The sequence below is a fragment of the Podarcis cretensis genome (assembly GCF_951804945.1).
Source record: "Podarcis cretensis genome assembly, chromosome: Z".
Lineage (NCBI taxonomy): Eukaryota > Metazoa > Chordata > Lepidosauria > Squamata > Lacertidae > Podarcis > Podarcis cretensis.
In genome coordinates, this window is record NC_137184.1 from 19,866,312 (window position 1) to 19,890,612 (window position 24,301).

General features: G+C 44.5%; 1 protein-coding gene and 1 long non-coding RNA gene across 6 annotated transcripts in view; one reads left to right on the top strand and one right to left on the bottom strand.

Moving 5' to 3' along the window:
- Window positions 1-24,064, bottom strand: part of LOC307207574 — a 35,795-nt gene extending 11,731 nt beyond the window's left edge. Inside the window, exon 1 of the long non-coding RNA XR_013834735.1 lies at window positions 23,961-24,064. This is a non-coding gene — a long non-coding RNA (uncharacterized lncRNA). The remainder of the gene's footprint in view (window positions 1-23,960) is intronic.
- EDA2R (ectodysplasin A2 receptor) lies at window positions 1,190-18,778 on the top strand. 5 transcript variants are annotated; one of them, XM_079961388.1, is made up of 9 exons: window positions 1,190-1,293; window positions 2,934-3,057; window positions 7,285-7,395; window positions 9,220-9,398; window positions 9,953-10,038; window positions 11,072-11,236; window positions 12,936-13,082; window positions 14,827-15,338; window positions 18,215-18,778. In XM_079961388.1, exons 2-9 carry the CDS (start codon window positions 3,010-3,012, stop codon window positions 18,299-18,301), a joined length of 1,335 nt encoding a protein of 444 aa, XP_079817514.1. In that variant the 5' UTR covers window positions 1,190-1,293; window positions 2,934-3,009; the 3' UTR covers window positions 18,302-18,778. The 5 variants fall into 5 exon arrangements, with proteins under 5 accessions (XP_079817514.1, XP_079817516.1, XP_079817513.1 ...); XM_079961390.1 differs by having other exon boundaries at window positions 1,255-1,293; window positions 2,939-3,057; XM_079961387.1 differs by having other exon boundaries at window positions 1,278-1,414.
- Window positions 24,065-24,301: the final 237 nt, after the last annotated feature.

Sequence of the window (24,301 nt, forward strand, 5' to 3'; positions counted from 1 at the left end):
CTGGTCTCATGCCCCCGTGGAGTGTACAGAGCTGGACCTTCAGAACCTCTCCACCCAGGCTGACATCTTGGCCACCATAAGAGAAGAGAATCACCGTGAGGATGGGGCTGCTCAGGCAGGGAGCAGCAATGGGCTGGAGCTGAACCCCACAACTTCTGAATGTCCTGCCTGCCAAGAAACAGAGGCTTGGCTCTCTCCTCAATCTTTTTCATCCTTCCAAAACCTTACAGTTGAAAGCAGGGAGCAGCCGGTTAGTCACCCAACTTTCTCTGCTCTTGAGCAAAAAACTATAGAAGGGAAAATAAGGGTCTGCCCTTTTTTATTATTAATATTATTCTGGCTGTTTTGATGTGCAGATTTCTATAGGCCACTTCACTGTAAAAAAGCAAAGTTGTTTACGAAAAGAGTAAAAGAGAGATTACAGGTAAATACAGTTTAAAAAAGGGAAGCGGGTGGCGCTGTGGTCTAAACCACTGAGCCTCTTGGAGGTCGCGGTTCAAATCCCCGTGATGGGGTGAGCTCCCATTGCTCGGTCCCTGCTCCTGCACACCTAGCAGTTCGAAAGCACATCAAAGTGCAAGTAGATAAATAGGTACCACTCCAGTGGGAAGATAAATGGCGTTTCCGTGCGCTGCTCTGGTTCGCCAGAAGCGGCTTAGTCATGGTGGCCACAAGACCTGGAAGCTGTACGCCGGCTCCCTCAGCCAATAAAGCGAGATGAGTGCCGCAACCCCAGAGTCGGCCACCACTGGACCTAATGGTCAGGGGTCCCTTTACCTTTATAGATCTGAAATTGTTGTTTATGGTGAACATTTTTCTATTTTCTAAATTTCTATTTTTTACTTCTTTTCTTTTTTTCCTTTCTTCCTCTTCGTTTTGAATATTGCTTTATAGATGTATAAATAATTCTACTCATGTGTATATGTATGAAATTTGTTTCTTTATTTCTTTTCTTATTTGATGATTTTTTTATGTTTTTTGTATTCAATAAAAATTTAATAATAATAATAAAATAATAAAGAACCAAGCGAGCTTATCCTTCCAGTGTGTGCACGGTAAACCACGCCCCTCGGGAAGCTCAATCAGCATAGCGGCTTGGGCAACAGCCAATGGCAGAGCGGCTTCTCTTATCTCGCCTCTTCGCCTTCCATTGATTGGTCGGTAAGCCCCACCCCTCGGGAAGCGCAGTCTGTATAGCGGCTCAGCCGTCAGCCAATGGGAGAGCAGTCTCTCTCTATTTGTCTCCGCCGCGGGATGCAGCAGTCCAGAGATATATCCTTCGCTGCTGTTCAGGTAAACGTTCAGTCTGACAGGTGTGCGCCTGGGGAACTGCGCCGCACCACCTTCAGTCTCTGCTTTGGGGTTGGTTCGGTTTGACTCCGAGGGCTGACTCGCTCGTCCTGCGTGTCCCCAGGTAATCGGGTCCGGAGGACGCCCGCGGGTTTACAGAACGTGTGCACGGTGCTCTGGCTGAGGCGCGTCTAGGCATATCGCCACAGCCTGCCTGCCTGCCTGCCTGCCTGCCTGCCTGTCTTCGCGTGGGAAGGAGAGACGGGAGTTTTTGGCTTTCCCGGTTTCTAGACGGGGAAAACAAGCCGAAGAAGTATGGGGAGGGAGCGGAGTTGCGGGCAGGCAGGAACTGCTTTCATAGAATCATAGAAATGAACAGTTCGAAGGGACCCAAAGACCAAATAGACAACCCCGTGCAATGCAGGAAATAAAAAAGGGACGGAGAAAGGAGCCTTCTCGACCTCCCTCACTTTTTAAGAAATGTATCCCGCCCCCGCCTCCTAAAGCTGGGAGCCCGGCCAGGCTTCTTCGGGAATCGAGCCCTGAGCTACAGGCTTGGAGGGCAGCCAGGCGAAGGGGAGATGAAGCGGGTCCACGTGGACTCCTAGAGGCTGGGCTGCTGGGCAAGCCCGGGCTTGCAGCGTTGAGTCGGTGGAGGAGAGGGGCTTAATCTTTCATTCCAGGGAACTTATTGGCTTTGTGGCTCTTTGAACCCGACAGGTCGGATCCTGGAATGACAGGTGGTGGGGTTTAGTTGACAACAAAAGCGCACATCACGAATTTGGAAGCCACGGAAGCAGAGCCACTATTATTTTTAGAATCGGTCAATTTTCATGATTGCAAGTTTTTAAAAACCGTTTTAAATATTTTTTTAAACGTAACTTTTATTGACGTTTTAAAATTATTAGAAAAGGAAAACAGGGAGATTATACCAGAAAAAGCATGATGTAGCATCAAGGTTTTTTTACTAGACCCTTTGGAAACTTAAAGTTTATGGAATCCTCACCCCTCCAAATTAGGCTGTCTGCCAAACACTTTGAGTACCAATATTCCAAATGAATACTGCATTTTCCTGTTGTGACCTACCCAGGGACCTAGGGTGAAGGCTGGATAATAAATTCGTAACAACATGTCACAGGAAAAATATGAGATAAATCCTCAAGGCCATGATTGTAATACTGTATCATGCACTGTAGATTGATAGCTAGATTGGTAGTGACTGAGAACTAAACAATTTCTCCTTATCTGCAGTAATACGCGTGGTTTTATTTAAACTGTGACCTTCACCTAAATTTAAAAAATACAACCAATGCATGCTTTGCTCCTTCCTGGCTTGCTAACAAATTTTTTAAAAATGTATTTCTATTAAAGAGTTCTTGGTTTACAAAAGTATGTGCAACGTCTCTTTCCAAGTTACATTTTCTACAGATCAGTTTCATTTGTTGAGACTTGCTAACTAAAATTTGAGCAGGGATTAAGAATGGCACAGCTATTTGTGATGCTGAAAGTTGTTTGTCACAACAAAGTTGCTTTGTATCTCAGGGTGCAAGAGACTTTTTTTTTGGGGGGGGAATCACCCTGTGTGGGAAAAACCTTAATTCTTAATTCTCCCCCCACTCTTTCCCCCTTTTTTTCTTTCATAGTTTAGATCCTAAGGAACGAAGGTCACAAGGGTGCCTGGCCAGCTGCATTTCTGCCTGAGGAACTGCTGAGTTTGAGATGATGAAGGAAGCGTGGCTGATGCTTGTGGTGGTGTTTGTTACCAATGTAAGAATCTTCTCCATTGTTATCTGCTCTGTTGCATAAAACTCTCTTGCGCTGTCAAGCTGAGGGGAGGGCAAGTGTTGGGGGATTATATCTAAATCTTCATTATGGGAGTTACAGAGCACAGCCTCTAATGATTGGAGAAATTCATAAGAGCTAAAGCTAAAGCGGGACACAGGTGGCGCTGTGGGTTAAAGCCTCAGCGCCTAGGACTTGCCGATCGAAAGGTCGGCGGTTCGAATCCCTGCGGCGGGGTGCGCTCCCGCTGCTCGGTCCCAGCGCCTGCCAACCTAGCAGTTTGAAAGCACCTCCGGGTGCAAGTAGATAAATAGGGACCACTTACCAGCGGGAAGGTAAACGGCGTTTCCGTGTGCGGCTCTGGCTCGCCAGAGCAGCGATGTCCCGCTGGCCACGTGACCCGGAAGTGTCTCCGGACAGCGCTGGCCCCTGGCCTCTTAAGTGAGATGGGCGCACAACCCCAGAGTCTGTCAAGACTGGCCCGTACGGGCAGGGGTACCTTTACCTTTACCTAAAGCTATCAGTGGGCTAGAATATCGTTTCAGAGGTGATAAGCTCCTGAAAAGCCAAAATAAGGTTGTGGTGCTATAATCTCCCCCCCCCCCACAAAAAAAACCAACAACCCTGGAAATAAGTCCCATTTAAACACAGTGGAACTTACTTCTGAATGGACATGCATTGGATTGCACTGCAAATGTATTAAAAATTTACTAGGAGGACGATGGGGATGAGTACTTTTATATCCCATATTTTCCTCCTAAGGAGCTCAAGGAGGAGTACATGATACTCCCTGTTCCCTCATTTATTCCTCTTATCCCAAGCCTTTGGTTTGTTATCATGCCATGTATTTTCGTGTCTTTAAACATTAAACCACTCTGTGATCCTCTAATGGAGGGCAGTATATAAATTTCATATCCTCACAACAGCCCTGCAATGTAGGTTAGGCTCAGAGGCAGTGTCAACCCAGGGTGTGGCAGCCATGGAAAAGGGAAACATCATTACAAAAGGCCATGAAAAAAAGAAAACTTCCAGTATCACAAATCTTATACAAATATACTGTGGGATCACATTTGAAATGCTCTGTACAGTGCCAGTTGCCTCACCTAAAAAGGATGTGGTAGAGATGGTTCAAAAAAAGGGCAACCAAAATGATCAAGGGGGTGGAGCGACTCCCCTGGGAGGAAAGGTTGCTGTGTTGGGGACCTTTCAGTTTGGAGAAAAGGCAAGTATAGTGGTATATCTGAAGGAACGTCTCCACCCCCATCGTTCTACCTGGACACTGAAGTCCAGCTCCAGGGGCCTTCTGGCAGTTCCCTCACTGCGAGAAGCCAAGTTACAGGGAACCAGGCAGAGGGCATTCTCGGTAGTGGCGCCCTCCCTGTGGAATGCCCTCCCACCAGATGTCAAAGAGAACAACAACTGCCAGACTTTTAGAAGACATCTGAAGGCAGCCCTGTTTAGGGAAGCTTTTAATGCTTGATGTATTATAGTATTTTAATATTTTTTGGAAGCCGCCCAGAGTGGCTGAGGAGGCCCAGCCAGATGGGCGGAGTATAAATAATAAAATTATTATTATTATTATTATTATTACCTCTGGATGCAAACAGGATCCGTTCCGGAGCCCCGTTCACATCCTGAAGCAAACGCAACCCGCTTCCATGTGTCTGCGGGTCATGATTTGCCGCTTCCACGCATGCATGTGGTGTCATTTTGAGTATCTGCGCATGCACGAGCGGCAAAACCCGGAAGTAACGCGCTCCATTACTTCTCTGTCGCCGCGGAGCACAATCCAAAAATGCTTAACCTGAAGCTACTTCAACCCGAGGTATGACTGTAAGAGGGGACATGATTGAAGTTTATAAAATGGTACATGGCATGGAGAAAAGTTCTCTCTCTCTCATAACTCTAGAATTCATGAGCATCCAATGCAACTGAATGTTGGAAGATTCAGGACAGATAAACGGAAGTCTCTTTTCTTTTCTTTTTTAAAAAATAATATTTATTCAAATTTTAAAGATTACAAAGAGAAGATTAGAAAAAACAAAAAAGGAAAATACAAAAATACAAAAAATACAATACAAAGATACAAACAATTCGAAAAAAGAAAAAAAGAGATAAAAAAACAGCTCAAACTTTTACATAACTTTCTTTCCTTTGCTTATTTCCTTGACCTCCTCACACCTCCCTTTTTTGTATTCTAGTTCTAATGTATTCTAGTTCTAATGCATCTAAAGCAGCCATACAGATTAGATCTCTATATGCTAAGAATCAGGCCCAATCAGTGAAATTAGCTTTGAGACTCTTTCAAATGAAAATCCACATTACTTCATTCCAACATCCTTCTAACATTCCTTAATTTTGCAATGTTTCTGTAAATAAACTTTAAATTTTTTCCAATCTTCTTCCACCAACCCTTCACCTTGGTCTCGGATTCTGCCAGTCATTTCCGCCATATAATCCATCACTTTCACCTGCCATTCTTCCCGGGTGGGTAAATCTTGTGTCTTCCAATACTTTGCGATGAGTATTCTTGCTGCTGTTGTTGCATACATGAAGAAAGTTCTATCCTTCTTTAGCACCAATTGGCCGACCATGCCCAGGAGAAAGGCCTCTGGTTTCTTCAGAAAGGTATATTTAAATACCTTTTTCATTTCATTATAGATCATCTCTCAGAAGGTCTTAATCCTTGGGCACATCCACCAAAGGTGAAAGAATGTACCTTCAGTCTCTTTACATTTCCAACATTTATTATTGGGCAAATGATAGATTTTTGCAAGCTTGACTGGTGTTATGTACCACCTGTATATCATTTTCATTATATTCTCTCTTAAGGCATTACATGCCGTGAACTTGATACCTGTGGTCCATAACTGTTCCCAGTCAGCTATCATAATGTTATGTCCAACATCTTGTGCCCATTTTATCATAGCAGATTTCACCATTTCATCCTGAGTATTCCATTTCAACAGCAAGTTATACATTCTTGACAAGTTCTTAGTTTTAGGATCTAACAATTCTGTTTCCAATTTTGATTTCTCCACCTGAAAACCAATTTTCTTATCCAAATTATAAGCCTCCATTATTTGATAATAATGAAGCCAATCTCGTACTTTGTTTTTTAGTTTTTCAAAACTCTGCAGCTTTAATCTGTCTCCTTCTTGTTCCAATATTTCCCAATATTTTGGCCAATTGGCCTCCATATTGAGCTTTTTCAGAGCCTTTGCTTCCATTGGTGACAACCACCTTGGAGTTTTGTTTTCAAGCAAATCCTTATATCTTATCCAGACATTAAACAGTGCTTTTCTGACAATATGGTTTTTAAACGCTTTGTGTGCTTTGGCCTTTTCATACCACAAGTATGCATGCCAACCAAATACATTATTAAACCCTTCCAAATCCAATACTTCAATGTTTTCAAGAAGTAGCCATTCCTTCAGCCAACAAAATGCGGCTGACTCATAATAAAGCTTAAGGTCTGGCAGGGCAAATCCACCTCTTTCTTTAGCATCAGTTAGTATTTTAAATTTTATTCGGGGCTTCTTTTCATTCAGCGCATAGTGAAACTACGGAACTCAGTCCCCTAGGAGCCGGTGATGGCCACAAACTTGGATGGTTTTAAAAGAGGATTAGTCAAGCTTCTGGAGGGAGAAGACTATCGGTGGTTAATAGCCATGATGGCTCTGCTCTGCTACCACAGCTGGAGGCAGCAATGCTTCTGAATACCAGTTAATGGAAACCACGGGAGGAGAAAGGGCTCATGCTCGTTTCCTGCTTGTGGGCTTCCCATTTGGGCATCTGGTTGGCCACTGAGGACCAGATGCTGGACTAGATGAGTCATGGCCTGATCCAGCAGGGGTCTTCTTATGCACTTAATGAGCTGGGTGTTCTTGAGGGCAGGATGTGTATAAAGTGCCCCTTTTGCAGGTCTCCAAATAACTGATATTCAGCAGTACCATGGTTGTGGGGTTTCCATCATTATGCACCAAGAGGTGTCTCTTGCAGTGATTTGGAAGTTTCTGTGTGCAACAGGTTCAAGCAGAGGCACTTTGGGAGTTTAGGAAGTTAAGCCCTAAGAAAAAAGGATTGTTGTGCTGGTTTTTGTTTGCTCCGTTTGCTGTACAATCATTCAGGTCCCTGGGAAAGATCACAACCTTAAGCTAAGGACAGATGCAAGTTAATGCAGACCTTTAGAGGCTCTTTTCCTTCTGACAGGTACCACAGTTGCCTGCCAACCCACTCAAATGCCAACAGGATGAGTACCTGGACGATCAGGGGAGATGCAGCCCTTGTCTGAAATGTGGTCCTGGAATGGAGCCTTCCAAGGTAATCTGAAGCTGTTCAGGGCTGTCAATAATACCTTCTGGGCTTGGCCCCCTCCGCTCTGGGCAGCAGCATAGTGTGGGTTGCCAGCACCTGGGACGGGCAAGTCGGTGCCAGAGTGCTCCATCCCACTGGAGCCAAGTGAGGCTGTGCTGCACCACCTACCCACAAAAGATGGAGCCCAGCTCCCCATGGGCCTGAGTTGCTCTGCCACCCACCAGGGTGGGGCAGATATCCCTGTGGGAGTGCCTGGTTGCACCCCCTCAGAATTTTGTGTCTGGGACCATGCCCCCCACCACCACACACACATTACACCACTGGCTGTGGGATGCCGGTTAGAGATTCCTGGTGTAGAAGATTTTTTTTCAATTGATCACTCCAATTACGATATTGGAGACAGCTCTTATTTGATTGGAATAGGAACAGCTGCTGGGAACCCACATAAGTGGAGTCCACAGATCTATAAATCACACTGGCTTATACAGAGGCATTCCCTTGAAGGAATGGGTTTCTTTTCCCGGACATGGGTCCCTACGTATTTTGTGGTGAGCACATAAGATAAAGTATTGACGTGTTTTCTTTGTTCCCCGAAAGAGTCAGGGTCATCCCTTGCTGTGACTGATAAAGGAGAGAGCTTGTTTATGCAATTGTGTCCTTATTTTGCTTTTGCTCAACAGCTCAAGTTTTACGCATTTTAAAATGCTCTCTTTTGAAAGAACAAAAGGGGGGGTTTGAGTCAGTTTTAAACTTGCTACACAGAAACCCATTCCTTCACCCTCACCTTAGCTTTGCAAATGGGTAGAAATTAAATCATGTCCTTAGAGGAAATGCAGGTCTGGATTATTAAAGCTGCATTCAGCAGGAAGAACAAAGTTTCTACTTTCTATTACTGGTGTGATCTGTTAAATGGAAGCGTTGTTGTTGTTGTTGTTGTTACTATTACTATTTTTATTTATTTACAGTAGTGCCCTGCAAGACGAACGCCTCGCAAGACGGAAAACCCGCTAGACGAAAGGGTTTTCCGTTTTGGAGGCGCTTCGCAAAACGAATTTCCCTATGGGCTTACTTCGCAAGACGAAAATGTCTTGCGAGTTCCTGCGGGGTTTTTTTTCCTTTTTTCCCCCTTTTCCTAAACCCTAAGCCGCTTATCAGCTGATCCGCTGATAAGCCGCTTAACAGCTGATCGCTAAAAGCCGCTAAACCGCTAATAGCGCTAATCCACTAAGCTGTCAATGGGCTTGCTTCGCAAGACGAAAAAACCGCTAGACAAAGAGCCTCACGGAACGGATTAATTTCGTCTTGCGAGGCACCACTGTATTTACATTTGTATCCCACCTTTCCTCCAAGGAGCCCAAGGCGGTTTACGTACTACTTCTCCCCATTTAATCCCCATAACAATGTTTTGAGGTGGCATAGTCTGGGAGGCAGTGACTAGCTCCCAAGGCCATTCCGTGAGCTTCCAGGCTGAGGTAGCATTTGATCCCTGGTGTCCCAGGTCCTAGTCTAGCACTCTAACCAGTATACCATACTGGTTCAGGTAGAAGACCCCTAACGGATGCAATGAATTCGGATCTATTTACAAACTGTGTTTAACCGTGTCATTTACATTGTATAATTATTGAATTTTTATTGGGTAGCAGTAGGTACATGGGGATTGCTTGTTATATGTATTTTAGAAACTGATAGTTAAGAAGAAGGGGGGGAAACAACTTAGAAAAGGATGCCAAACCTTCTGCCTATGGCATTCCATCTGGCTCTTTTTTGGTGGGGGGGACACGGTCTCAGGCTGCAGCTACAGTCAATGGCTTTGTTCCTGTGTTTCGACAGGATTGTGGTTATGGTGAAGGGGGAAGTGCCCATTGTGTTCCATGCCCACCCAGGAGGTTCAAGAACAACTTGAGCCACCTTGGCTGCAAGCCCTGCGTCTCATGCAGTCTCCTCAACCGGATCCAGAGACACAACTGCTCCTCCATCTTGAATGCAGCCTGTGGAGAGTGTTTTCCCGGGTAAGTACAAGGTGAACTCCAAGAGCAACATGTCCAGATGCTTAAAAAGTTGATGTCTGTTTTAAACCATTGGTGGTTTTTTTTTTTTTTGTTAATTGCTTATTTTTATCTTCTAAATGTTTGAAAGAGTTGGTTTTTTGAAGATAATTATATTGTTCTCTTTCTGAACTGCTTTGAGGTGGTTGTTTTTCCAGTCAAGCAGTGTATAAACTTTATGAAATAAATAAAAAATTCTCATCAGAGTAGCTCTGTCCACCGGTTTGTGTTTTGGTGCAACTGAACATGAACTGGGTGCATGGTGAAGCATTCGTCCAATTGATTCACCCAGCATTGGATGTAGTAATTGTGCATTGGGAACAATTTGAGTGCATGGATTGGTCCTTAGCACTGCAGTGTTGAGGGACACAGAGAGCCAGTGTTGGAAAAATACTTAAACAGCAGCAATGGGGGCTTTGAGCTAATGACCACTGCACAGAGCATCCTCCGTCACTCAGGTTCTTTTGGTACATATGGCTCTCATAACTTGTCTGCTCCATTTTTCTTCCTCTTGACAGTTTCTACAGGAAAACTCAAATTGGAGGGCTCAGGGATCAGGAATGCATTCCTTGCACAAGGCGGACCCCCTCCTCTGAGCTAGACTGTAAGTACCTGCTAGGTCTTTTGCCAATTCAGATTGCAATTTCATCATGCCACTTCATTCTAGAACTGTTTCAACTGCAGCAGCGAGGGAAAAAATGCTTTAAAAGAAAGAAGTTCCATACCAAGGGGGTGGGGGCAGGGAACGCAAGATTCTACAATCTGTATCAATTTATGCACGTATTTCAAATTTCACATTTTGCATAACTTATTCTGCTGGTCAAGCGAAGAAATCACTGAAGTTTCACTGAGACTATAAATCATGCCCCTGGAAACCCGACTCAGACCATTACCCTCTCGCAAGCTATTTTTGCTGTATCCAAGACCACAGTTTCTACTTGTGTAAAATTATAACAGCGTTGCTTTAGAAGCCCTATCTATTTTCAGGTTACTTGTTGTATTTCTATATCCCATCTTTTTCTCCAAAGAGCTCAAGGTGGCGTATAGACAGTTTTCTTATGAAATCCCCACCACAGCCCTGTGAGGTAGTTTAGTCTGAGAAGCAGTGACTGACCCCCAACGTCTCACGCAGTGTGTTTCATGGCCAAGTGTGGGATATGAAACCTAGTCTTTTCCCAGGTCCTAGTCTGACACTCTAACCACTACGCCACACAGTACGTTGCACTTTATTGGGCCCTAACTCTCCCTTGTCCCCTTCAGTGCAGGGAGTTCCATAGATGGAACTTGGAGCTTTTAGCAGCTGTTGACTCATAGAAGCAACACATGTCCTCACTGAAAGGGTTTTTTGCCGCCGCCTCCTCATGCCTGCAGATTAATGCACCCTCAAGTAAAGAAGCTCATCTCCTGCTGGGTGGCCCTGCCAATTCCTTCAATGTTTTGTTTTCTGCAAACCTTCTGAGATGGAGGGCTGCAACGAATTTCAGTTTTGCAGTCTGGAAAGATGCAGCCCCCCCCCTTTTTTTTTGCATTTCCTGCGCAGCCAATATGCTTACTGAAGGGCAACTGGGATCTGTGACCTTACTAATGAGCAAACTGAAGCATCTGTGGCTGTTCATTCCTCACTGATGTGTCTGCAGGCGACTCCGGAGAGAGCGTAGTGCCGGTGAAGTATCCCATACCTGCTACTCAGGACCTGCTCTTTGTGGTGCTGACCCTCACCACGTTTATCATCACTGGGTTGGCACTGGTGACCGTCACCATCCTCTACTGCAAACGGATCTGGAAGAACCACTGCCAGCATGGTGAGTCAGTCCTGTGCAGAAACTCTTACCCCTTTCCTTTCCAGTGGCTGCTAGCCATGGTAGCTCTGCCTCCACAGTCAGAGGCAGTCATGTTTCTGAATAGCAGGAGGGTGGAGAGGGTCCCCTTGTGCTCAGGTCCTGCTTGTGGGCTTCCTTTTAGGGGCATCTCATTGGCCACTGTGAGAACAGGATGCTGGGTGAGATGGGCCACTGATGTGGTTCACTGGTCCTGCTGAGAGGTCTCATCTCTCAAGAGTTTTTTTCACTTCTACAGAATATGTTCTATTGCTTTCTCCACTTCCTTTGGCATTTCTTGCTGTTGACTACACCCTTCCCCACTTTTCTGCACCATCCTAGACAGCCCCATAATTGTGTCTCTTACCCCAGGGCTCTTTAAACTTCCTAAGTGTGAGCAGGTAGAATGGACAAAACAAAATAAAAAAAATTCCTTCCAGTAGCACCTTAAAGACCAACTAAGTTAGTTCTTGTATGAGCTTTTGTGTGCATGCACACTTCTTCAGATACTTCAGGTAGAATGGAGAGTAGCTAGCAGGCTAGTGGGACCCAGAGGACCTATTCTTTGCACATCCCCTCTGGATGCTTGGTGCAAGTTACTGCTTTTTGTCCTCAGTTTCCACATTTGCAAAAATGGGCATGATAGGTGCATATCTCGTTGGGCTGTTGTAAAAATGAAAATGCTAATTGTGAAGTGCTTTCTATAGTTTGAGCAGTGCTTTTCTTATTATGTAATAATAACTGAGTTGTAATAAAAGAAAGGTGCTAGGTTGTCTTAAGTTACATATGTCCTTACTTTATAATAGGTAATTAATTACCAATCACAATAATAACTGGACTGGTTCTTTTCCTTTTTTGACAAGCTCTGTGGATAGTCAGAATGTGGTCAGGTGGGATTAATAAAACACACATTTGTTTTATTTACTGAATTTATATCCCACCCTTTTCTCCATGGAGCTTAAGGTGGCACATGCAGTTCTCCTTCCTCCTCACTTAATCCAACAACCCTGTGAGGTAGGTTAGACACAGAGAAACAGCAATTGGACCAAAAAGTCTCACCCAGTGGCCTTCACATGGCCGAGTGGGGATTCAAAAGTCCCCAAAAGTCCTAGCCCAGTGCTGTATCCACCACACTACACTGACTCGCATCATGGCTATGTAGTCAAGGTAAAAAGGTAAGGGACTCCTGGACGGTTAAGTCCAGCCAAAGGTGACTGAGGTGTGGTGCTCACCTTGCTTCAGGCCGAGGGAGCCGGCATTTGTCCAGGCAGCTTTCTGGGTCATGTGGCCAGCGTGACTAAACTGCTTCTGGTGCAACAGAACACCGTGACAGAAACCAGAGCACACGGAAATGCCATTTACCTTCCTGCCACAGCAGTACCTATTTAGCTACTTGCATTGGTGTGCTTTCGAACTGCTAGGTGGGCAGGAGCTGGGACAGAGCAATGGGAGCTCACTCCGTTGTGCGGATTCGAACTGCCAACCTTCTGATCGGCAAGCCCAAGAGGCTCAGTGGTTTAGACCACAGCACCATCCATGTCCCTGGCTATGTAGTATCAGTTTCTCAGTGTATGAAGACTTACTTGCAAGGCTGATATTCCTGTTTTTTTTATTCCTTACATCGCTGATGACTAGGTGTGTGTGTTGACAGTGTTTTTCCTCTGTATCTTTTTTATCTTTCAAGCGTTCGGGAGTAGTCAGGATTTATCTGACCAGGAGGGGACATTTCAAGATTCTGCCATGTCTGCTGGCATCCCTTGCCGCACGTTCCTGTCCAACTCCTTCTCTGTAGCCATCAAGCGTTTGAGTCCTTGGCAAAGGCCACAGGAAGGTAATACTCTAAGGGTGATGCTCTGAGGCACAGAGGGGGTGGGCAGTGAAGGAATTGTGGTTTCTCCATCTCTCTCTCTGTCTCTGTCTCTCCGTCTCCGCTTCTTTAAGCAATATGGTTCATGTATCCAAATACTTAGGATCTTATTCAAACACAGGAATCTAGCATGCTTAACAATAGAACTTTCAGACATCCAATGTAGCTGAATGTTTGAAGATTCAGGACAGATAAAAGAAAAGGGGCTTCTTCATGCTACACAGTTGAACTTTGGAACTCCCTGCCACAGAAGGCAATGGTGGTCACCAACTTGGATGGTTTTAAAAAAAGGATTGGGCAAATTCATGGAGGAGGAGAAGGCTATCAATGGCTACTAGCCATGATGGCTGTGCTCTGCTGCTACAGTTGCAGGCAGCAGTGCTTCTGAATTCCAGTGCTCAGGGACTGCTTGTGAGTTTCTCTTTGCGGCATCCACTGTGAGGACAGGACACTGGACTAGATGGGCCATTGGCTTGATCCAGCAGGGCTCTTATGACCAAAAGATCGGCAGGATCATGAGGGTGAGATGCAAATGACAGCCTGTGAGAGAAGCCAACAGTAATTTGGCCTTCTTAGTTTAGAACAGGGGTGTACAACCTGTGGCCCTCCAGATGTTGTTGGACTACACCTCCTATCATCCCTGACCACATGCTATGCTGGCTGGGGTTGATGGAAGTTGTAGTCCAGAAAAATCTTGCCGGGGGGTTGCAGTTTGTCTACCCCTGGATTAGAAGAAGCTCAAGGAAAGGGAAGCATGATCAGGAAGACCCATTGCTTTGAATAGCTTTTTTTTTTTCATTTGCAAAGGTACAGATGAGACTGTTGCCAATTTGGGAAGGCAGAGGGAAAATCCATTGGTGTTGGGAGGAGGAATTAGCTACATAGAGATCCATGAGGTGATTTGCCTTCTCCTCTTCCCTTTCCTGGGAGACCAGGGAGAGGTGGCTGTAGGAAACCAGTGCCTTTAAATTGAGAGATTTGCAGAGGGGGGTGGGGGGGTCCTAATTTCAACAGCATTTATGAAAGCCATACAGTGGTGCCCCACAAGACAAATGCCTCGCAAGACGAAAAACCCGCTAGACGAAAGGGTTTTCCGTTTTTCGAGGCGCTTCGCAAGACGAATTTCCCTATGGGCTTGCTTCGCAAGACGAAAACATCTTGCGAGTCTTGCGAGTTTTTCCCCTCCCCCCCTTTTTCTAAGCCGCTAAGCCGCTAATAGCACTAATCCGCTAAGCCGCTAATAGGGATGCTTCGCAAGACGAAAAAACCGCTAGACGAAGAGACTCGCGGAACGGATTATTTTCGTCTTGCGAGGCACCACTGTATTCAAATACCTGAAGAGCTGCCGCATGGAAGAGGGAGCAAGCTTATTTCCTCTTGCTCTGGAGGAGAGCATGCAAACCAATGGATTCAAATTACAAGAAAGGAGATTTTGACTAAACACCAGGAAGAATTTTCTGAGGGCAAGAGCCATTTGACAATGGAATGGACTCCCTTGGAAGGTGGTGGACTGTCCTTCCTTGGATGTTTTTAAGTGGAAGTTGGGTGGCCCTCTGTCAGGGAATCTTTAGCTGTGATTCCTGCATTGCAGGAAAAAATGGGACTACATGAGCCTTCGGGGTCCCAACCTTACAGTTCTATAATTCTAAACAACATCTTGCTCCATGTTCTTAAATTGTCTCTTTTCCCCTCCCCTTGATTTTTTAAGGTCTGGCTGAAGCTGTCCACTTTGTCTCAAGAGTTCCTGGGGTTCACTGGCCCTTCCAGGAGCCCGACCGGGACTTTGCTCAGGTGATTCCTGCCAGCAACCAAGCTCCTCTGGGCAGGAGTGTTGCGGAGCACCAGCACTTTTTCAGGGACTCTGGCTACAGCGACTATTCCTTGACAGACCTTAGACAGGACTGTGGTGCAGCCCCCAGTGGCCCTCCAGTGGCCCCTGTCTCCTCATGTGCCACGGAGAGGCTACAACACTGGCCTCATGCCCCCGTGGAGTGTACGGAGCTGGACCTGCAGAACCTCTCCACCCAGGCTGACATCCTGGCCACCATAAGAGAAGAGAATCACCGTGGGGAAGGGGCTGCTGAGGCAGGGAGCAGCAGTGGGCTGGAGCTGAACCCCACAACTCCTGAATGTCCCGCCTGCCAAGAAACAGAGGCTTGGCTCTCTCCTCAATCTTTTTCATCCTTCCAAAACCTTACAGTTGAAAGCAGGGAGCAGCCGGTTAGTCACCCAACTTTCTCTGCTCTTGAGCAAAAAACTATAGAAGGGAAAATAAGGGGCTGCCCTTTATTATTATTATTATTCTGGCTGTTTTGATGTGCAGATTTCTATAGGCCACTTGACTGTAAAAAAACCAAAATTGTTTACGAAAAGAATAAAAGAGAGATTACTGGTAAATACAGTTTAAAAAAGGGACATGGGTGGCGCTCTGGGTTAAACCACAGAGCCTAGGACTTGCTGATCAGAAGGTCGGCGGTTGAATCCCCGTGACGGGGTGAGCTCCCGTTGCTCGGTCCCTGCTCCTGCCAACCTAGCAGTTCGAAAGCATGTCAAAGTGCAAGTAGATAAATAGGTACCACTCCGGAGGGAAGGTAAACGGTGTTTCCGTGCGCTGCTCTGGTTCGCCAGAAGCGGCTTAGTCATGCTGGCCACATGACCCGGAAGCTGTATGCCGGCTCCCTCGGCCAATAAAGCGAGATGAGCGCCGCAACCCCAGAGTCGGTCACGACTGAACCTAATGGTCAAGGGTCCCTTTATCTTTACCTTACAGTTTAAAAATAATATGGAAAATAATCAGTGATAAAATGAAATCCAGATTAAAGCTCATCTCGGCATTCTGCACATCAGGGTAGGCTTGTGTAAACAAAAATGTTTCTAGTAGTACCTGCTTGATGTAAATAGGCAGGGAGTTCCGAAGTGTAGATGTTGGCACACAAAAGGATAGATTTCTGGCAAATGCAGAGAAGTATTTTGTGGCACCTGTAACAGTTCTGGTTCTGCAAATGGCAATGGCTGCGTGGGTGAATGAATGAAATCTTTATTGCTAAAAGCTATAAGCCGTTTCAATTGGTCACAATGTGTAGGATACAAATAATTAATTTAAAACTGAACAGCAACAACAGCAAAGCAAACATACAATACAAAAATCACATTTACATATGTTAAGCACTCTACTTCTCACTTCCCCTTATGATACTTGTATTGGTGCTAAGCTCACAGCTTACTTGCAGCCAAGGCAAATTTTGCAACCTGTGCAGTAATAAATATGTTATTGCCAGCCAGCAAAATAGATATTTGCTCAAGGGGAGGTCGGTTGGAGAGAGAACAAAGAATGTAATCAAAGATTTTTTTTCTAGGGGATGTATATAAAGAGCATCATAACAAATACTGTTGAATATCCCCCGCATCTCCCAACTCACAGATGCAGAGTCTTTGGTACACAGGGGTGTTATTAAATCTTCCCTTTAGATATGCGGAGGGCATACACTGAAAACACAAAGCTGTAAATGCTTTTCTAAGTAGTGCCAGCATGAAATTAATAAAGTATTGCTCCAGCCCAAAAGATGTTTTATATATTGGATACCAGGATGAATATGACATCTGGGACAGTGAATGAAGGTCTCTCCATTTAGAGACTAAATAAAATTTTTCTTTGATGAGTTGGTTGACTCTGTTAGAGGTAAAATTTAATAGGGAATCCACATTAAACCCATAATAATGGAGACTCTTACTGACGCAGTTTGCTCAAGAGCTTCGGGGCATAGATTGCAATTGCTCTAGGAAGCATTTTTTAGGGAGCCTAGTATTACTCATGCTAGCCAACTTCAGCCAGAATAGGGCTAGTGCTACATGCACACTGGTTTGTAAGGAAATTAGCCCTGCTTCAGCTCTTAAAAAGGGGGCAGGTATACCTTTGGGAACAATCAACAGTGATTTCAGCAAAGAGTTCTGCACCACTTCTAATGGGAGGACATTACTATATCTATATCCCCAAATCTCTGCACCATGCAATAATTGTGACACAATCTTCTTTTGAAATACCTCAACTGTGGGGGCAACTAAATTCCCGCCCCTGACCTCTGCAAACCGTAATAAAGAATGAATCAAGTGAGAGGATTTCAGTTTAGCTGCGAGGAGGTGTGGCTTCCAGGACAGTTTTGAATTAAAACCCAAGCCCAGGTATTTATAATAGCATTGTTGTTCAATGGGATTATTGTCTGAACTCCATCTGTGAGATTTTCTTTTCTTCCCCAAAATCACCATTTTAGTTTTAGAATGCTTGACTGTTAACTGGGTTCAGCGGGTGTACATGGTGTAAGGTGATCGTGCACATACATTAGTCCTTAGCTGGTATGGCCTTCATATAGTACTTAAATGCTTCTTTGCAACTTTTCTAAAGTTGTGCTCAAAGCAAATAATGGTCCAAAGCTTAACAGCATATAAGCAACTTTGCAGGAGGTTGGGCTAGATGACTCTACACTTCTGTGAGCATTTCAGTCATTAGACCTGTTAACGCTATGAATGTCAGTTGGGTTAGGCACATACAGAAGTGTTTTGGGAGGCAAGCCTGCTCCTGATTTCCCACTCCTACAGGTGCCACATGGCACCCACTCTGCCTCTGTAAGAATGGATGCTGACTAGGGACAGAGGAGAAACTTGATTTAAACCTGCCTCGTCCACAGGTTTCAAAACCGAAACAGCCATCCTCCAAAACCTGGACTTCTCTAGCCAAGTGATGTGTGCAAAAAAGCACATACCAGCATAAATCATGAATAAAATTGTGTGTATTGGTGAAAGTCAGGTGCAAAAATGCATTGTACTAAGAGGAAACTGTTCTGCAATCACGTGTGTTAGTCATATGCAAATGGGAATAATGGGAAGAAGTTGCACTAAAACACTTGAGTTTTCCTGAGGGACGTGTGTGTGTATATACACAAACATTCAAAGTGTTGAGAACTGAACTTGGAAAAAAGAGGAAACAGAATGAAACCAAAAAAGAAAGATTTGCCCACCCCTAGTGCTGACAGAGTGATGTTGACAAGATTGCCCTGCAAGTATTTCCTACTAGCTGACTTGTTTATTTTTCCCCTTATCAGGAGAGTGATGTTTGGAACCTCGGAGTCAAGACTGACGATGCCACACAAGGTGAAGAAGTGTGCACCATTTGCCAGCTGAAGCAGTAGTCCAGTTGTGCTCCAATGTGACATCAGAGTCAGTATTTCATACTAGGACCTAGGAAAGACCAGGGCTGAATTCTCCGCTTGGACATGAGGCTCATGTCATGAGACAAAGGTTCTTGAGAGCAGAATAAGTAACGAAAGGCCTACACAATCATTCAAGCCTGAAAACTGATAATTGTTAAAAGCAAACTGCTGAATCATTGTAATTTATCTACAGGATCACTCATTCTCTCTATAAATTTGTAGCCTGTTTGCAGGCAGGCCCAGTGTAGTATCTGTGCTGTTGTTGTAATGTGTTACTGTGAATGTAAATCTAAGGCAGACAAGAGTGGCTCCAGGACTCTAGTTAATCAGTAGTTAAGACTACGCCTCTGTGAAGAGTCAGATAGCTACTATGAGCACTCTGTGTATGCTCTTTAACTATGTTGTTTATGAACAAGTTAATTTTCTTCAGTAAAGTTTAATTCTGTTTATGAAGAAGACTCTGCGTTGATTAATTTACCGCTGCGCGACAGTTCACTGGGTGGCCTTGGGTACCTGTCACACACTCTGAGCCTAAGCTGCCTCACACGGTAGTTGTGATGATTAAATGAGGAGGGGGAGAACCATGTACACTGAGCTCCCTGGAGGAAAGGTGGGATGATAATAAATGATTAAATCTCCAATAAGGAACACCTGCAGCAAAACGTTGCAGTGTGTAATACTTCTATTCAGGGCTCCAACCACTTCCCCACCCTTCAGTTTTTGTTCCTCTCCCCCAAATACAGTCAGTCAACAATCTGTGGCCATCGAACATGCTCAAACCACCTTGGGGTGCTTTTCTGAGCAGGGGAGCACTTCCCCTTATTTCCACCCTCCCTTCAAAAAGTATTTTAGTGTGGCAGCATCTTGAGAATTCCTTGCCTACTCTTTTTGGTGCCAGCTAAAAACGTTTAGGAAAGCCTGTTGGGAAATTTAGAATGTTGATGTGTTTGTAGTTTATTGCTGGTTTTAGCATTTTTGGATGTTTTATTCTGCCAATATTTTTGAATGTTATTTATTTTGTAAACCACTTTGAGGCTTTTTAACAATCAAGTGGCATATAATTTTTAAGATTATTTACAAGATATTTTTCTTGTAATTTTATGCTGCGAACTACTCTGGGATCTTCAAATGAAGGCCAGTATTCAAGTTTAATTAAATAATAAAAATAAATAAAATTGTTTTTTGTTTTAGCAATTCTTCAGTAAGGAAAGGGGCTTGGATGCTTGTGCTTGTGTGTGAGGAGAATGGTGCAGATGGTCTCTCCCTATCTTCCATCTGTCCTTCTCTCCACTAGACCTCCCAGACTCCTTGGTGCTGCCTCTTGCCTGCTGGCTGCACCTCACCCTTGCCTGGGCTCAAGGACATCTGCCTCCTTGGGCAGAACTGGGGTTTCTACCTCACCACCTGGGCTGCCTGCAAATTGTAGCATAGACACTGGGGTAGGGTGGGGTAGGGGTCTGCCCTTGACTGCTTTTCTCTCCCCACCCAAATTGTGCTGCTACTGTTTGATGCCCTCCTCTCAGGGATGCAAAGCTCATTGGGACTTCCATTTGGTCTTTAAATTACTGATCAGGTGCTCTCAAAAGGATGCTCCTCTGCAGCCACTGAGGTGACGTGTCACTTGGTTAAAACCAGTGCTTCTTTCCTAAAGAAAGTATTTAGGGGTACTCTCATTTTCCTACTCATATTGAAATACTGCCCCTCAATGAGGCCAAGCTTAGACTCACAAAATGTTTAGGGGTATGCGTTCCCCCGGGGTGGGTGGGGGAGCACTGGTTAAAACTGAACAGCAGCTTTGGCTCAACCAGATCTCCATTGGCAAGGCATTACATTTTTGTTTCTTGGCACCTTAGGTACAAAGTAGATTCTTGGCAGCTGTTGGCAAGATCAAAGACCGTAGTTTCAGAGTAACTTTGCAGTTGCCATTTTCTTATATAAATTCAGCTGCGTATATGCAATTCTGTGGCACTTCTTTTAAGGGATTTGCAAAATATTTCGGTGTGTAGAGTACAGTGGTACCTCGGGTTAAGTACTTAATTTGTTCCGGAGGTCCGTACTTAACCTTAAACTGTTCTTAACCTGAAGCACCACTTTAGCTAATGGGGCCTCCTGCTGCTGCCACACCGCCGGAGCACAATTTCTGTTCTCATCCTGAAGCAAAGTTCTTAACCTGAAACACTGTTTCTGGGTTAGCAGAGTCTGTAACCTGAAGCATATGTAACCTGAAGCGTATATAATCTGAGGTACCACTTCAGGCTTGAACTTCCGTTTCTTGGAACTCCAGGAATGCTCAGCGGCAGGGAGGTCTCTCTTCAGAGTCCAACAGTAGTCAGCCATCATGACTGCATCCCAGTGACCCTGATACCTGGTCTCCATCTCTTTCATGTCCTGATGGAATCTCTCCCCCTGCTCGTCACTCATTAAACCCCAGTTCTCAGGAAACCAGTCCATATGTGAAAATAGGTAGTGCATCTTGACGCTCATGTTGCAGCCCAGGTTTCTGAAAGCAGTCAGCATGTTGTTGACAAGTTCTGTGTAGTTTCTGGCCTTATTGTTGCCAAAGTTCTTCACTACCAGAACAAATGCCTTCCACGCTTCCAGTTCCACTTCATTCATTGAGTTTCTGAACTCTGGATCTCTGATGAGCTGATGGATCTGAGGACCGTCAAAGATGCCAGCTTTCAACTTCTCCATGGTCAATCCAGGAAAAGCCTGGCACAAGTAAGTGAAGCAGTCACCATCCTTGTCCAGAGCCTTGGTGAACTTTTTGATTAAGCCGAGCTTGATGTGCAGCAGTGGGAAGAGTATTCTGTCTCTGTCCACCAGAGGGTCGTTGATGATGTTCCTTTCTTTGCAAGGCACCAATTCCTCCCGCACAGGCCAGTCTTTCATGTAATGCTGAGCATGGTCCCTACTATCCCACATGCACAGAAAACATGGGTACTTGGTGAAGCTAGACTGTTGTCCCAACAAAAAGTTCACCATCTTCAGGTCAACACAAATAAACCACTTATGCTGATCATAACCAATTTTCTCCAGCACATACTTCACCGCTTCATAGTTCTCCTTCAGTGTACTCGAGTGAGCCAGGGGTATGGAGGCAAACTGGTTGCCGTTGTGTAGCAGAACACATTTCAGTGATCACTTGCTGCTATCAATGAACAGTCTCCAATCTTTGGGTTCATACTGTGGCACTCCAAGCTTGAGCAGAAGCTGCGCAATATCTGCACAGTACACCAAGTCCTTCTCTTCCGATAAAAAATGGAGGTACTGTTGATGCCTGTTGTGGAAGAAGCTGATGCGAGCACTGTCAGAGAGGAGGTTTTTTCCCTTCAATCTGGATGCCAACAGTTCGGCAGAGTCCTTTGACAAGCTGAGATCGCGAACTAGATCATTCAACTCCTTTTGGGAAAATGGATGTGGAGCATCATCTTCAAGAACCACTTCTTCTTCTTCATGTCTTTCAACACTGGAGGCATCTTCATCACGAATGTCAGGAAGTTCTCCGAAGATAGGCACTGGAATTTCATCACAATGAGCTACAGGACGACATGCTGATTGAAGATCAGGATACTTAACTTAGTTTTGATCCCCCAATTTTATGCTTTGCTGCACCAATTTATGGAAGATTTCGAGGTTTTATGACTTCAAACTGATCCCTTTTCGACATAATCACCCAGAACTATAGGACCTGAATACTTCTTGTCATTAAAATAATCATTTCCAACCAAAACAATTATTCAACATGGCATTTTACCCCCACCAACTTCTTCTAAAATGCTCCACACAAGCGTACATGTGAACAAAAATGTAAAAAAATGACATGTGGCCATAGCTCAAAAACTTGACCTGATTGAGCAAAACCAATGTGATTTTTGGATTCAGCGCATCAGATTAGTCCTAAATCAACTGAAAAAACGCAGACAACAAATTTGTTGTTGACCAGTGACAAGTCTTTTAGATCAGTCCTGCTAGTGTTGTTAATTGTTTGCAATTGTCCTTCAAATATTGTACAAATTTACCCAAGTCCTTTCAGAAAGCTTGATCACGCTGGTTTCAAATTTTCCTGGTCAGCTTTGCCAATTCTGCATATTCCATCATCCTCGTCTGCCACTCTGGTAATTCGTTGGTAATTCTTGTTTCAATGTTTGGGCTAAAAGAGTCCTTGCTGCCCTAGTTGCATACATAAACAGTTTTTTATCTCTCTTTGGGATTTCTTCACCTACTATACCCAATAGGAACGCTTCTAGGTTTTTAACAAATGTGCTCTTGTACAATTTCTTTAACTCATTATATATCATTTCCCAGTAAGCTTTCACTTTACTGCAAGTCCACCACATATGATAGAAATTCCCCTCCTTTTCTTGACATTTCCAACATTCCTTATTTTTTGTTTTATACATTTTTTGCAAGTTAAGATCTGACAGATTCTTGTTCACTTTCCCTTTCCTCTCCTTCCCTGGGGATTTTTAAGCAGAGGTCAGATCACCATCTGTCAGGGATTCTCCAGCTGTGATTCCTGCATTGCAAGGAGTATATTTTAAAAAAAATGTACTGCTTTTTATAGATTTATAAATCTTGAAACAGATTTTGCTCCAGCTGCTATGGTTGAGAAGGAACGAGGACAGGGTTTCTGGATTCAAAAGATTTTTTCCCCCATAGGACAAAGTAAATACCCACTGCATCCTGGTGCAAATGCCGGAATGCTGGAAGCCTCTTCCATGCCTGTCTAACAGGTCACAGTTTGTAGTGCGTGGATTTAAAATATGTTCTCCAATAATTTTTCATTCCACACAAACCCCAAAATGAAGAGCTGATTGGATTTATTTTATCTACTGCACTTCTACCTTGCATTTTTCCTCCAAGGAGCTCCAGGTGGCATGCATGTTTCTCCACCTCCTCATTTAATCCCCAGAATAACCCTGCAAGGGAGGTTAGGCTGAGAGGCAGTGACTGGACCAATGTCACACCCAGTGAGCTTCATGGTTGAGTAGGGGGATTTGAACCCTACTCTCCCAGCTCTTAGCTGAACACTCTTTAACCACCACATGACACTGTTGGCTCTGTAAGTGAGCAAACCAGCACAGAACAGAAGCTTACGTGGCTGTTTTCAACAGCATTGTTCTCAAGTGACACACAACTGGCCCATGGTATACAGCAGCTGCACCATACATTTAAAGCACTATGACACCACTTTAAACAGCCACAGCTTCCCCCAAAGAATCCTAGGAGCTGGAATTTGGTAAGGGTATTGAGAATTGTTAGGAGATGCCCTGTTTCCCTCCCAGAGCTTACAATTCCCAGGGTTCTCTGTGAAGAGCAATTGATTCTTTAAAGGCAGACTGAGCCATTTGATAGTGGAACTGATAACCTCAGAAAGTGGTGGGCTTTTCTTCCTTGGAGGTTTTTAAATGGAGGCTGGATGACCACCTGTCAAGGAGTGGATTTTATGCTTTTTATTCAGCTCATAGTGGTGAGGAGGAATGAAAGTTTCCCCAAAGTATCTGCTATATATACATTATTTACACAATGGGCTGCACGTGATTGGCTAATTCCGGAATTCTCCTGTAGGCCAATCAGGTTGTGGATTCACTTCCATCTGGAGCTGGATAGGGTAGCTCCTGCAGACCAATCATACTGCTGCATTGTTCTAGGACCAATCAGACTGCTGCATTCTGAATCCTATTGTTCTAGGACCAATCAGACTGCTGCATTTTGGATCCTATTGTTCTAGGCCTGGAAACGATGCCTTATGAGGAACGGCTAAGGGAGCTGGCCATGTTTAGCCTGGAGAAGAGGAGGTTAAGGGGTGATATGATAGCCATGTTCAAATATATAAAAGGATGTCACATAGAGGAGGGAGAAAGGTTGTTTTCTGCTGCTCCAGAGAAGCGGACACGGAGCAATGGTTCCAAACTACAAGAAAAAAGATTCCACCTAAACATTAGGAAGAACTTCCTGACAGTAAGAGCTGTTTGA

Coding starts and splice junctions, on each gene's coding strand:
- EDA2R (XM_079961388.1), top strand. CDS start 3,010: ATGATGAAGGAAGCGTGGCTGATGCTTGTGGTGGTGTTTGTTACCAAT. Junction 7,396..9,219: donor CTGGAATGGAGCCTTCCAAG/GTAATCTGAAGC, acceptor GTGTTTCGACAG/GATTGTGGTTATGGTGAAGG. Junction 11,237..12,935: donor GAAGAACCACTGCCAGCATG/GTGAGTCAGTCC, acceptor TTATCTTTCAAG/CGTTCGGGAGTAGTCAGGAT.